The 14,223-nt window shown below is 37.6% G+C and overlaps 1 protein-coding gene across 4 annotated transcripts in view; it reads left to right on the forward strand.

Moving 5' to 3' along the window:
- Positions 1–13,913, forward strand: part of LOC124111166 (protein draper-like) — a 91,211-nt gene extending 77,298 nt beyond the window's left edge. For all 4 annotated transcript variants that reach the window (XM_048391549.1, XM_048391551.1, XM_048391552.1 and 1 more), the window contains 2 exons: positions 13,502–13,634; positions 13,884–13,913. In XM_048391549.1, the coding sequence (XP_048247506.1) occupies positions 13,502–13,634; positions 13,884–13,911 (161 nt within the window). In that variant the 3' untranslated portion in view covers positions 13,912–13,913. The remainder of the gene's footprint in view (positions 1–13,501; positions 13,635–13,883) is intronic.
- Positions 13,914–14,223: the final 310 nt, after the last annotated feature.

Consider the following 14,223-nt stretch of genomic DNA (forward strand, 5'->3'; position numbering starts at 1 on the left):
CTTTAATTTGTCCATTGATAATCAACCATCAACGTCTATTATCTCAACCCTAAACAGTACGAGAATATGTAGTTTACTGAGAAAGTGGTATCCAAATATAATATGTGTTGCTGTTGACCACTTTCTTAATGGAATTGTGGGTTCAAAGCTTTCGGCATATAGAAGCCGTGCCATTTTTTCTCTTGTCAGAGGAGTACACAACGTATGTCATCTGGACTAACATTTTTGGTTCGGTGGCTGGGTTAGATCGCTAACTTTGTGTGCTGGCGATTGGGTGCCTCACTCACAGTGTGGGTTCAAATCCCGGACGGCACTCAACCTAAGAAAGTACGAGAATCTGTACTTTACTCAGAAAGTGTTATCCCAATTATAACATTTGTTGTCAAGAAAGCCAATTCGGCTCTGGATGGGTAATGATATCACAGACATTTACGGATATTGATGATGACTTGGAGGAGCTTCGTAACGCACGTCTTCTCAATTCAGGGATTGGTAAATCAAAATGTGTGTGTGTGCGCGTGCGTGCGTGCGTGTGTAAATGTGGGCCTGTTGGATGTTACATAAAACACTCATCTTGAGCAGGATGGTAGTTCGAGTTGGATTAGCATGTTAACTTTATGATCTTTTTGAGGCAGACAATGCCGCGTATGAATGTATTGATGAGATTCCTAGGTACATGGGGCCTTTTCGTCCCCAGGAATACCCACAGTGGAGACTTCAATGGGGATAGGGTGTACACAATGTGCTACCTGGTAGATTGTGTGTCACCAGACCGGACAACGTTGGTCTTTGACTGATTGTGGCGTAAAACACACTTATTCATTAACTTATATCGGACATTGAATGCTCATCTTAATTGTTATTGATGAACACGTAATATATTTTTAAAGAAATAGAACAGTGACATAATAACTACAACTTTATGTGAGCACGAGTAGCTTTATTGGAATGAGATGAATAAGTCTTATAAAGTTGTAAGCTTCTTCACAACTGTGTAACTATGAACTGACTTTATTGGGTAATCAAAAAAGAGATAGGACCTTAAATAGCCAAATTTCATACGATTTTACTTGTCCACCGCCTGGAATCCAAGGCGAAAACATTTCAGCACGTTTGAAGCCACTGTGAATGCCCCCTGCAGAGTTGGATGAACATTCTGCGGTAGCGCGGCTGAGTTGACTAGAGGCTATCAGCAGTATTTCCTTTCCAGGTTATTTAGGTCCGGGTGAGGGGGAGATTGGGGGGATAGATGATGGATTTAGCAACAAGTAAGGTCATCTTGAGTGGGACGGTATTCGCAGATGGTATAGCATATGAACTATGATTCTCTTTAGGCAGAAAATGAGGATCCACGATGTTCGACCTGGTAGAAGTGTCACAGCATTGGTTTTTTGACTGACTGTAGCGTCAAAACAAACTCATTCATTTACTTGAACTGAATGTTCATCTGAATTGTTATGGATAGTCACGGAGCCGTGATCCAGAGAACAGGGTGTCATTAGATAGAAATAAAGTAATAATATGATTACCAGAAAAACGGGGTATAACACCCAAGTCAATAAACTTCGCTCATTAACACCAGAGTAAGTCAGTACAAGATTGAAAACTGCCCCATAAGTATGTATGACATGCTTGTCGGGTATTGCTACATATATATGTGAAAACAAATTAAAGTTATTAAAATGAAGAGCAAAACTGATGAAAGTTACCAATAAACGTGTATAAGTGTTATATCGTCACTGCCAAAGAAATGAGTGTTTGTCTTTAGTATTAACATTCAAATACGTTATATCTGTATTAGCGACATTGTCTTCGTTCAACCGGTGAGTCAGCGTTAGCCGTTGTATCTCTTAGTATGATTGTATTTCTGAAGACATCACGATACAGTTTTTACGATGCATCACGTCGACACTAGCGCTTGATAACAGCCTTGTGTTTTGGTGTTTCAGTAGTTTAAATCGCTGCTCTTGATATTGTTGATTAAACTTTGATACTATGAACAATATAATGTTATGTGAGAGGATGACTTTAGAACGGTAACATACTAATACTATATCGGATGACATAAATAGAACAATGAGTAGTTCGTCCAGATTAGTGTACAGGCAACATGTAATTATTAAAATAATTAAATTCAACAACTCCCCTTTTAAGTCCATTTTCCTGACTTATAAGTAAATGCAAGAACACAATCGGCAGGAATACAATGTATAGTTCTTGTCCACTTCCATATGACTATATAGCATACAATAAGCTTTCGGGTCCCGTTTAGATCGGTTTAGGTGGCAGCTTAGATATCCATAGAGTAGTTTCATCTCGGAATCTCCCATATCACTGGGGCTCCTCTTCAATTTAAATGGAGTTACCTGTTACGATTCCGAACCTTCACGTGACTATGTTTATGAATCATTGTCAAATAGTGGTGACAATAAATCTAGGAAACAATACGCAAAATCGCGCATGCACAGAACGGAACATTTGGTCAAGGCATTAAGTAATCCGCATGCGCAGAACGATTGATTTCAGTACTTCCGCTAAGCGCTTCGAGTGCAGCGTCAAACGCGGGCCTGTAATCTAACACGCGAGGACTGACCAATGAAATCTGAGAAGTAGAAATACCGGTAGACGCTGTTGCTTGATTGACAATGTCAATCAAGAAAGGGAGGAGCTTAACGGTATCGTTCTCTCCCAGTATATTCCGATGTCAAATAACGACGTTATTTGGACGGAAAAACGATGGTTTGAAAACGACCAAATAACGTAACGGTTGTTTTTCCGTCCAATGACCATATACGGAAAAAAGCGACGTTTTCGTGTTTGCAGTGTCATCTCTCTATTGACTTTGTGACTCACTCCGGATGCTACAAATGAAATATATCTTGTTTCTCATCTCGTTTCATTAACTAATGGACGATAATCTGGAACCAATCCAATGATAAATGTGAAATGTCCAGAATACTCTTGCCATATATGTGAATTGTCTTTTATCGATTAATTCCTTTCGAGCTAAACGTTCTCTGTCCCAAACTTTGTATATCTAATGCTAACTCACCATTGCAGCTATAATTGTTTAATTTGTTACCATTTTCTAATGTTTTGGGAACGCATTTTAACCTTATAACATTCTCCGCTTGTGGACAAGAGCTGCCCACAGCTCGGAAGACAGACATAAGCATGTGTTCAGGTTTGAGATGTAAAATACAATCACAATAAACACGATAGAAGTAAAACAGGATCGATGATTCCATATATTAAATTGTAACCAATTTCAAAATGTTATAAAGATCCGGAAAACAGCGAATACACGAACAGTCAAAATGTATTTACATGCTAAAGAATAAGAGAAATGATCCTATGTTACTTCGTATAACCACAAAGCATAATCATCACTAAATATTATTCAAATACAATGTTGAATTCATTAATAGCGATGCATAAATGTCAAATGTCACTGCACATGGCCACAATATGGCACCACCATTCAATTGCCGGAACGCTGTCCAACGTTCTTGAATCCTTAACCGAAAAAGTTAATGTTTGAACACACGGCCTATGCACACAGTTTGGTCCTCGGCTGGGCTGGCAAAGCGAGAGGTAGATTTTTCTTGACACGGCTTGAGTGTTGAATGGTCGCTATCTAAAGATGTTGTATGCCGATAGAGTCACAGTGTGTATGCAGGGGTCGTGAGCACCTGTAGATGTAGACGTCGGGGGTCCTGACAGATATGGATTACCCTCTGTGCCTCGCGGTCTGTGTTCAGAGGCAGAGGTGATAGGACAACATACACCCTCGACAGCAAGCGTGTAGCCAGAAGCCAGATTAATTATTTGGCGTGGACCAGACGACAGCGGGGGAAGTGCTTGACTCTCCGCCCCTTTGAATGGGGTACGGCCATCATCTACAACACTTAAAAAACCTGGTATATCACGATCAACAAGTGAATAGTACCATACCAACTATAGACATATCAATACATATAAAAATGTGACATCTGCAGCTCAGACTTCTGTCTGTAAAAATAAGACTATATAAACAATAATAGTCTTCTGGAATATGCATATATCTTTTTAAGTATCATAACGGCAGGAATCGAATGTCTGGACTACTCATTACAGGTTCACGTGCGTAGACCAAATATAATATTAAACTGACATTAATAAGCACGAACAAATCGCAAAAACCCATGGACTGCTTCTACAGTACAGTCGTATAAACTATTATACAATTCTAACTTGCAACATTCAGTAAATGCTTTGTAGTTAATAACACCAGAACGAACAACATATATAATTATTGTGGGATGGACTGAGAGCACATATTGAAACACCGATAGTAATTGAACGCAGCGAGTAATATAGAATATATACAATAATAGAATAATGTAGCGTAACGTAACCAAGTGACCATCATATGAGAGAACCCAATTCCAAATACAGGTCTCGTCTCTATAGAAAAGGAATGAATTCAATATTGTCACAATAATGAGATGTACTTAGTAGAAATAAACTTTCTCCTTGTAATTCGGTATCTGTAAACTAATATGATAACATATTTCAAATTCGTAACCATTTTATAGCCTGATCCTCTCACTGCACCCTACTGACAAGCGTTTATAACACTCACAAATAACTGGTCCGTAGAATGGTTGAAACAAAGCCTTAACAAAATGAGATATTACGGGCAAGAATAATCTACCTAGATAAGGGAATCATCATCATTATTGTCTCATGTCAGAAGGCAATTAATATAGGAATTATGTCAGAGGTAACGGAAAAGCGACTCCACAATGTTGAAGTACCATAAAATCACCTGTCGTGGAAGGAAGGAATCGTTTTAAACGAAACGCCATTAGCGAACTTACACAAATCTTTCCCGAAATATATATAGATTGTGTCGGGTTTTGAATTTGCAAATTGTGACAATCAAACAGTAAATAATAAGTAAGGAATACCCGTTGAATACGAAAATTAGTTAAAGGATTTCCAGCCGTTAACGTGATGTCTCGGGGACAAAGATAGAATTGTGAAACCCAAATTTCATGACAATCAAAGGAATTTGTCAAATGTAAAACCAGTGACATAACCGGTCGATTGACTTTTTTTATTCTTCGAAAAAGTAAAACAAATACCAGAAATACTGTCGATATGATCAGAAAAAACATCCATGGAAATAGTGGATTTAATCAACGACGTAAATGAAGGAGGTGGGTAATTTTGATAGGGTGTAGTTAGATGTGTTTTCCAAATCGTCAAACCGTCAGTTTGGGGGCCTGCTGTAAGTAAGGTCAATGCACAAAATAAGCGTCGAACTTTAATCAATAAGAAAAGAACGATTATTAAGAGAAATAGGGATAAACCCGCGGCTACGCTTGCCGTTAAATGATATTGATTGGTTAAATCCCCATCTAAAGCGGAAGGTGGAAGGGAATCCATCCAATTACCATCAATAAATTATCAGAAAAGACCTTTGCCTATTTCATACGTAGGGAAATAAGGCGTAAATCAACTTGAAATTCTGTGTCCTTTCTGCGAATTTCATCAACAACTTTATCATCAATTAATATATATGGGATCTTAAAAGCGGAATCCTTAAGAAGGGGCTGTAAACTGTCAATGTCTCTTTTAGATGGATGCATTAAAAAATTCTGATAAAAGTAAGAGATTAGGTGTGTTTAATTTTCTCAGAATGATAAATTCTCATGTCTCTGTCGAATTCATTCAGTTTCAACGCACAGTAACAAGGAATTTTAATTATAGAAATCTGACAAGCTGGACGCTTCTCAATGCGACCCTTGCACGTTAGTATTATGTTTTTATGCCAGTTAAAAGAATTGTTCCTGGTTCGATTTCAAGAGCCATTGAACGTAGCTCCTTTAATCCGAATTTAGTATCACACAAGGATGTAATTTCTTGTGTGTTGAATAAACAAAGCAAGTGCGCATGTAAGCGATGTTTTCGGTTTCGGACTATGACAAATTGGACAGTGTTTTTCGTGGTCACCATAACATGTTTGAAAATCCCTAGCTGAAAATTCAATAAACTGGTCTTTTGCCTCCAAAACAGCAAGATAATCTGGTAAATTCATAACCTGAGTGACATGCGTACTTGATTGAATAAGTGGTAAGCCAAACGAATTTATTCGAGTCTGGCTAGAAACAATAAGCGAAATTAAAATTGAATTTGAATTCCAAGAACAGTGAACAGTGAACCACAATAGAAACGTCACCATGGACATATATGTGAGAAACCTTATTTGTCCAAACACTGTAAGCATACTTTGAGACATATTAAAAAAGATGAAACTTGGCAAAACTGATCATCAAGGTTGAAATTTAAATGTCAAATGTTCTTAAAGTTCTGAAACACAACACTAGTCTCTGAGAAAATGGCATCACAAGTCAGTATCACACGTTATACGTACATGGAATAGATGAGGCGGTTTATGAAGGCCATAGGCACTTGAGCCCACATTCTGAGGAGGCAGTTCAGCTGCAGTTGTTGGCCTTGGTCGGACGTCATTCAGCCGTCTTTGAATCTCGTCCCACAAGTGCTCAATAGGATTTAAATCGGGACTGAGGGCAGGCCACTGCATGGTTATGACGCCATTCTGCTGGAGGAAGTCTCTTGTTGCTCTCGGAGTGTGCATGGGCTTTATCATGCTGAAACTCGTGGTTGCGGCGACGTGCCAAATGAGGTGTGGCGTGTGGTCTCAAGACTTGACCAATGTGCCTAGCTGCTGTGACACCATTGCCTCTCCCTGGACCTCTGTGCAAGACCAATTCCATCCAACACCATGATGCTCGGACCACCCCACGAGACTCTCTCAACAAAACAAGCATCCGAATAACACTCCCCACGGTGTCGCCAGACTCTCTCTCTCTCTCTCTCTCTCTCTCTCTCTCTCTCTCTCTCTGTTTTGAAACGGTCGTCATGGCATCTTTGCTTACAGCAGCAAAACGTATACATGCATGTAGGATATGTTTAAGATTTTACGAAAAGCTCCAGTAAATAGATGCGTATAAAAAAAGGACCTTATGACAACCAGTGGCCGATCATACATGTACGTGTTATGACATGTCACTACATCTAGAGCCAAATATATGAATGTATTTATTCGTATTTCAATATTTTCATAAAACATGGGTAGGTATTTCTCAAGTTGCAAGACTGCCTCCGTGGCCTAGTGGTAGAGCGTCTACCATGAGAACGGAAGACCCGGGGTTCGAACCCCGGTCGCGTCTTACCAAAAGACGTTAAAAGATAGTACTTGTTGTTACTCTGCCTTGCGCTCGTCGTTAAGGGGATAAAACAAGTACTGGTCGGCTCGGAGTCAGTATACTGTGTCTGAGTTGGGTATTCATGTCAAACTGCGTCATGGTGTCTCAGTGGGCCAACACTATAAAACCGGCATTAGTCCGGACTAGTACAAGCAGACACATACGTACACACACTCACGCGTGCAATCACGTCGCTGTATAAGTGCAATAATCTTGGACGCGACGTTAAATCCCATTTCACCTCACCGCGAGTTGCAATATCAAACTCACAATTCCTAAATCACGACAGTATCAATGCAGCACAAAATTGTGCCATCATCTCAGTAATCGTTCCCTTCAAATAATGGGATTTTTTGGGTGAAAACTGTGCAATGTAGGCAGGAGTCGAGTTAAAGATATTCGGCGACTTAATCGACTAAAATTACTCTGTGCAAGTGGGCCCAGGTGTTGCCAACGCCGTGAACATTAATTTTACGCTGTTTGTCTTACAACATGTACCATCAAGTAAATAATTATACATATTTCTTGTACATGGCTTCTCTATGATCAAGTACTTCCCAGACCAGTCTACCTTCCTTTCACTGGTTATGTAATATCATATAAAACTTGACTTGCAACTTTTTATTACAGGTACAGATAAACCTTCTATTTAGTCAGCCTTATAGCTGAAAAGAATATAAGAAAAACAACAATATACAAGATAAAAGAATATACAATAAATAACAATATACAAGATAAAAGAATATACAGTAAATAACAATTTACAAGATAAAAGAATAGATAATATACAACAATATACAAGATAAAAGAATACAATATACAAGATAAAAGAATATACAAAATACAATATACAAGGTAAAATAATATACGATATAAAGCAAGATACAAGACCAAATAATATACAATATACAACAATATACAGGATAAAAGAATATACAAAATACAACATACAAGGTCAAATAATATACCATGTACAGCAAGATACAAGATAAAAAAATATACAATATACAACAATATACCATATAAACGAATAATTATACAATATACAAGATACAACAATATACAAGATAAAAGAGTATACAACAATATACAACAGGATGTAAAAAAATTAACAATATATTTGATAAGCTTATTCCCATGACCTGTTTTGTTTCTATCCTATCTGCACCTTATTTAGAATTTAATATCAGTTCCGTGTGAATGTCATCTCAGTTGACCACTGAGTCTAACTCTCATAACGCCTGGTGCCGAGCACTTCTCACCCAAAACGATAATTGACATTTCCTACGCATTTCCTAATAAATATCAACATAATTACAATTGAAAGTAATTATGTACACAATGCTTTGGAAATTTAATGCTGCAATAACAATAATATAAAAGTGTATTTTGTATATTTCGTACAATGCCCCATGATTTTAGCAGCAATTCTAATTATTATGCAAATGATGTATGTACATGTACATGTATTCCTCAACAAACAAATGATTACAATGTGTCGTGTTGCAGTATCAGGAGTATTTGTCTCCAACCTCTGTGATCCGGGATTGTATGGAGAATTTTGTGACAAGCGTTGCAATGCTAAGTGCCGCTCTCATTCTGACAACAATATCTATTGTGAGAAACACCACGGAGCATGCTCACTGGGTCGTGTTCCTGGGTGGTATAACGAAACATGCATAACCCCTTGCAGCCAGAATTGCATCGGTGATATGTGTAATCAACAAACAGGGCAGTGCACAAAAGGTTGCAAAGGAAACGACAGAGGGGCTATGTGTAACGTATATGAAGGTGTGATAAATAAGCTACATATGCATGCGTTCAGCTTAGGTTCATTTACACCACGTTCACCTCAAACACACAGTCACGTGATGCTTCAGAAAAAAAGTCACAGAAGCTCCTTAGTATCCAAGGATATAACTGTCAAACAGGAAGGATATACATTCCTGTTTGGAAAAGATATATTGCCAGCATGAGTAATCCACGGTCCGGATGAAACTATACATACTATCTACAAGTCCCCTTGCACGTTTACATATGAATAATTACAGTTCAACTTTTAATGTAATCTTTTGTTGCAAATGAGAAGAGATACTGGGCTATTGTTTCATATAAATATACTTAATAATGATATTTTGGTATGTTATAAGGTGAAAAAATGAATGTATATAGAGATTACTACACGAGTCTCAAAACGTATCTAACGAGCGAAAGCGAGTTAGATACGCTTTGTAACAACGAGTTGTTAGATCAATGGTATCTGACAGGCACGAGTGCAGTTATCTGTTTCTTACACACCCTAAAATTGCACCTTTTTAGCATCGAATCTTTGCATTTTGTCTATTCTAATGATGGCAGTAGCGCATTAATACATAACACCACTGTCATAAGTGACGTCATCCTATGTGCTGCTTACTACTTATAAATAATGTGACCCTAAACAAAAAGGTTTCCGCCATATCTGAGGATTATCAAGGCGATGATGATAATGCAAGCTAGACAAAAAGAAAGAACACGCTGAATGCCGAGTTAAAAGTTTACCTCAAATATATTACCAAATATGTACAACAATGTTTACTTCCGTATGACATCACTACCGGTGACCGACTTTTACGAAATGGCGTGTTCAATGACAACAGTACGCGGGATTTCCAGAGGAGGATTTTCGTTACTTGAGGGATCGTATACATAAATGAACTGTTATTTGTTTACCATGTTTTCCAATGAAACAAAGAGAATTAGTCAGAAATGCAGATAACTACCGTCGTCGTTGTGCGTGATTTAGCGGCAGTCATGGCGTCAGACATGACGGAAATTTTAAGGTTTTTGTTGAATTCACCACATCATTGTAATTTATATATTTGAAATTCCATAATTAGTGCAACGATACTCTTCCCAGGAATATTTTAAAACGCGTGATCGAGCCAGTGTATGCAACAATTAGACGAAAGTACCTCTAAAATGTTACAGCGTGTAAAATCTGAATTTTGCTTTGTTTACATTTCAGCGAGTACAGTTTTCCGAGCACAGTGTTCGTTTCCCCACCCAATTTATTACGCATGATTTCATACAGATAATTTGCATTGGTGACAAAGACCATGTGTCATTTGATTAAGAAATGTATGAGGAATTCGGGTATGCATGTATAGCAGCTGAGTTTGAAATATACCTGATCGAATAGGCGTCTCATAACCGGCATTTTGTAAACATATTCCAATATGGCTGAACGTACACTTCGGCGTTCGTGTGTGCGTATTTTCCAAAACTTTCAAACAGGATTCTAGGCTTATCAGCGACGTTTCAGAATTATCAATAGTGATTTGATACCCGTGATCACTGGTATGCATTTTTTTATACTTTAATTATTCAAGTAAATATCCGATTTTTAAATTTCAAAACACACAGTAAATAACGCCGTGAATTGTGATTTTGCGAGATTTACGATTTACCTAATTTTCAGAAGTCACTTTCATTAATTTTGCTTTGCCTAAATTGACAGTAAATGATAGACAGAAGGGGGGATTCACAACCGTGATTAGTATTAGTTTGCGTGATGTATGTTGAATTTTATTCGATTTCGAAGTGAGAGTTGAAGAGGAGGGAAATATGTGTCGTTGTGGCATCCAGTGGGTTCATGCTATAAAAATCCCGTTAAAGTTGACATAACAACAAATAGCGTTACTGGATAATAATAACGAACAAACTCGCAGAAGAAAAGGCGTTTGCTTATTATTATTAATAATAAAAACACGGTCCTGTGGGTCACACAGACGTAGGTGAACATTTGACTGAAGCACGAGCAACTTATCAATGACTTGCAATCAAAAAGGTAGTCCGTCATCATCTGACCTCAGGTCATCACCATGGATTAGCCAATCACTGGCCTGGAATTCGATCTCACACATATGTTTGATACCAATTATCTCAAATGGGTTTCTCACCCACAGGTGTGTAAGAAAATATGTTACTTGTTGACATATATAAATTCCTAATGAAGCAAATATATATAAGTGTAAGTAAGTAAGTAGATGTAACACACCAAGATGCGGCACGTGTAACATCATAAGTGAAGGTACTACTTTCCTTTTTGCAAATGGCAAGGGTTTCAATGTGAAAGCCGACATGAACTGCCGCAGCAAAGATGTGGTGTATGTTACGAGATGTTCGGGATGCGGCAAAAACTACATCGGTGAAACCGGCATGGAATTAAAAGATAGAGTCACTGTACACAAACAGCAGATTAGAGACCCTAATGTTCGATGCTTAGGTGTCAGCAAACACATTGATGATTGCGGAAACGGGAAATTTACTATTTTTCCGTTTTATAAATTGTATACAAGTAACAAGCAGCTGAGACTGGAAAAAGAACAAATGTTTATCCAATTGATGAAACCAAAGTTGAACTCTAGAATGTATTAATAGATTTGTCATTTCAATCGTAAATGTTGCACTGTTACTTTACAAATACTGTATATTTAATTCAAATGTCTCCCTACAAATGTTAAATTACTTGGTGTCGTCGCTGGAGTGCGTAAATACATTGTGACGTCACAGTTGTAATTTATGACGTCATCATAAGTATGACGTCATTATATGTATATGTCAGTTACACTGAAGAGCTGTCATGAGACAGCGAAAGTACTATGTATGAAACTGATATAAAGAAGATGATGGACTAACGTGGACGTTATTATTTTATTATATATTACATGTACACCGAGTACATATATATATATATATGTATTTGCTTCATTTGGAAAACCGGTTGAGTAAATTATACAGCTCATCTTTGGACTTTTGTATCTCTTATGAAGACCCATACTTAACGGGCAGAAAGTTTGACGAAATATGTGGAAATACTCAATTCCTTATTCATGTACATGTGTAGGCCAGCGGCCCATGGTACAATATTTGGTCCATCATTAACATTTATAGGCTTAGTGTTTGGAGTCTAACATTCATAGCATGGTATATAAAAGTTGCAACATTTCTAATAACAGTTTCATTGTTTACCGCCATAAGCATATTGAATTTAGCAAGAGTAGGATGTACAAAATACTTCTGTGGTAAATACTGAAGACGAAGTTCATCATAAGCGTTACAAATTAATAAAAAATGATATTCATTCTCGACATATCTTTGATTGCAACTATTGCACAATCTCTGCTCTCGTGGAGTATTAACGTATCTACCAGTTTCAATGTGGAGAGTGTGAGAGCTACAGCGAAACTGGGCTAGTGCAACACGAAATATGTTAATAGCGAAAGCAGACAAATACGACTCTAGACTTAATGAATTTTTGAAAAGTGTAAAATGGAACATTTTAGAACTATTTGCTAAAGACCAATGCCAATCCTGTTCGTAAGCAAATTTTCACCGATCTTCACATTCGGAAATAAATTTTTCGGGGCAAATGACATTGGTTTTCCCATATATATCCAAATCTAAGGCTGTATAAAAGAGTTTTGACTGTTGTAGGCCATTAAGTTTTACCATGTGTGGCCAGCTGAAATAACATATCATAACCTTTTCTAGGATATCGTGAATTTGGGAGGGACATAAGTTTACACCAATATTTTATACAGCGTTTATACGCAGGAATGTACAGTTGGTATCTTCCACACTCTCCTCGCACAACATGATTGGGAGTAGACGTTTCAACACCTAGCAGACGTTTACAAACAAGTACATGGATACTTTTTATTTCTTTACAGTTTTCAAAACTCCACATTTCAGCCCCATATAACATAATTGGAGCTATTTTGGTATCGAATATTTTAAAAAATAGTTTCATCGGAACAGGTTTAAGTGATGAAAGGGATTTTAGAACCGAGAACAATAATATGTGGAAATAACAACCGAAGCTATGTGACAACCGAATTGGCTTCTTTCACACATTACGTAAGATAACTGGGGAATAACAAACCTGAATAAAACGAATAGATGTTTTGCTATCTTATTTATGATTTGTTAAAACTAAATCATGCTTACAATTTCACCTGAATTTTACGAAATGCTCCCCTAAATAGATGCGTATTAACACATACAAAATTGTAGCGTTTCACCATACTATCACTGACATTATCACAGAATCTTCCTATATTCCATACGTAATTTGTATTTCACAATGAAGAGAATTTTATACACAGCTATTTCTAACGTGTTGAAGGGAATTCTACAGAACTCTATGATGCCTAATTATCTTAGTATGTCATTTTACCAAGTGACAAGAAACGATCCACCACCAAGACACGACCAGGAAGTGACAGATGGAGCCAAGCGAGTCGTCCTAAAGTTGGTCTTCGCCACTGGTGTGTTATTCGTCCTCGTAGTATTGACAGCCATCACTGCGGTTCTGTAAGTTTAAAGTTTCCTATGAACATGATTCTGAGATTATTTATGGCAATATTATTTGCTATGAATTCCGACAATGGTTTATACATGCAATAGCAAATCTTGACAGTAGAAAATTACAAACTTTATGCCGTTTGTCTGAAAGTCGGAGTGAAGAAAATGGAATCAATATCACATGTGCATACACGTTTTATTTCATATATGTCAGTATATCAGTGTAGGTCGTTGCATTTTGAATTACTCCCTTTGCAGCTTGGTGAGATGCTTTTCCAGCAAATAAGGGTAAGGAACACTGAATTCGCATCCGCGTATTTTGTTATTATTCCATGCCTGCCACATAATGCCACACACGCTTACTCTCTATATTTACTATCCGAGGTGATTACGGGTTATGATAGGTCCCTAAGAACCAACATGCTGGCTGTAAGAGGCGAGTAAATGGAACATTGGCTAATGGCTGTCGTACCCTGACGGAATGGATCGGTGTATAAAATATCAATCATTTGATTGCATTGTCCATAGAGTACAGGCCGCCTCCTTATAGCTGGACTAGTGTTCAGTGTGGCGCTGAACAACAAACAAACGTGTGGGT

Source organism: Haliotis rufescens, unplaced genomic scaffold (genome assembly GCF_023055435.1).
Source record: "Haliotis rufescens isolate VD_foot unplaced genomic scaffold, xgHalRufe1.0.p SCAF_9, whole genome shotgun sequence".
Taxonomy (NCBI): domain Eukaryota; kingdom Metazoa; phylum Mollusca; class Gastropoda; order Lepetellida; family Haliotidae; genus Haliotis; species Haliotis rufescens.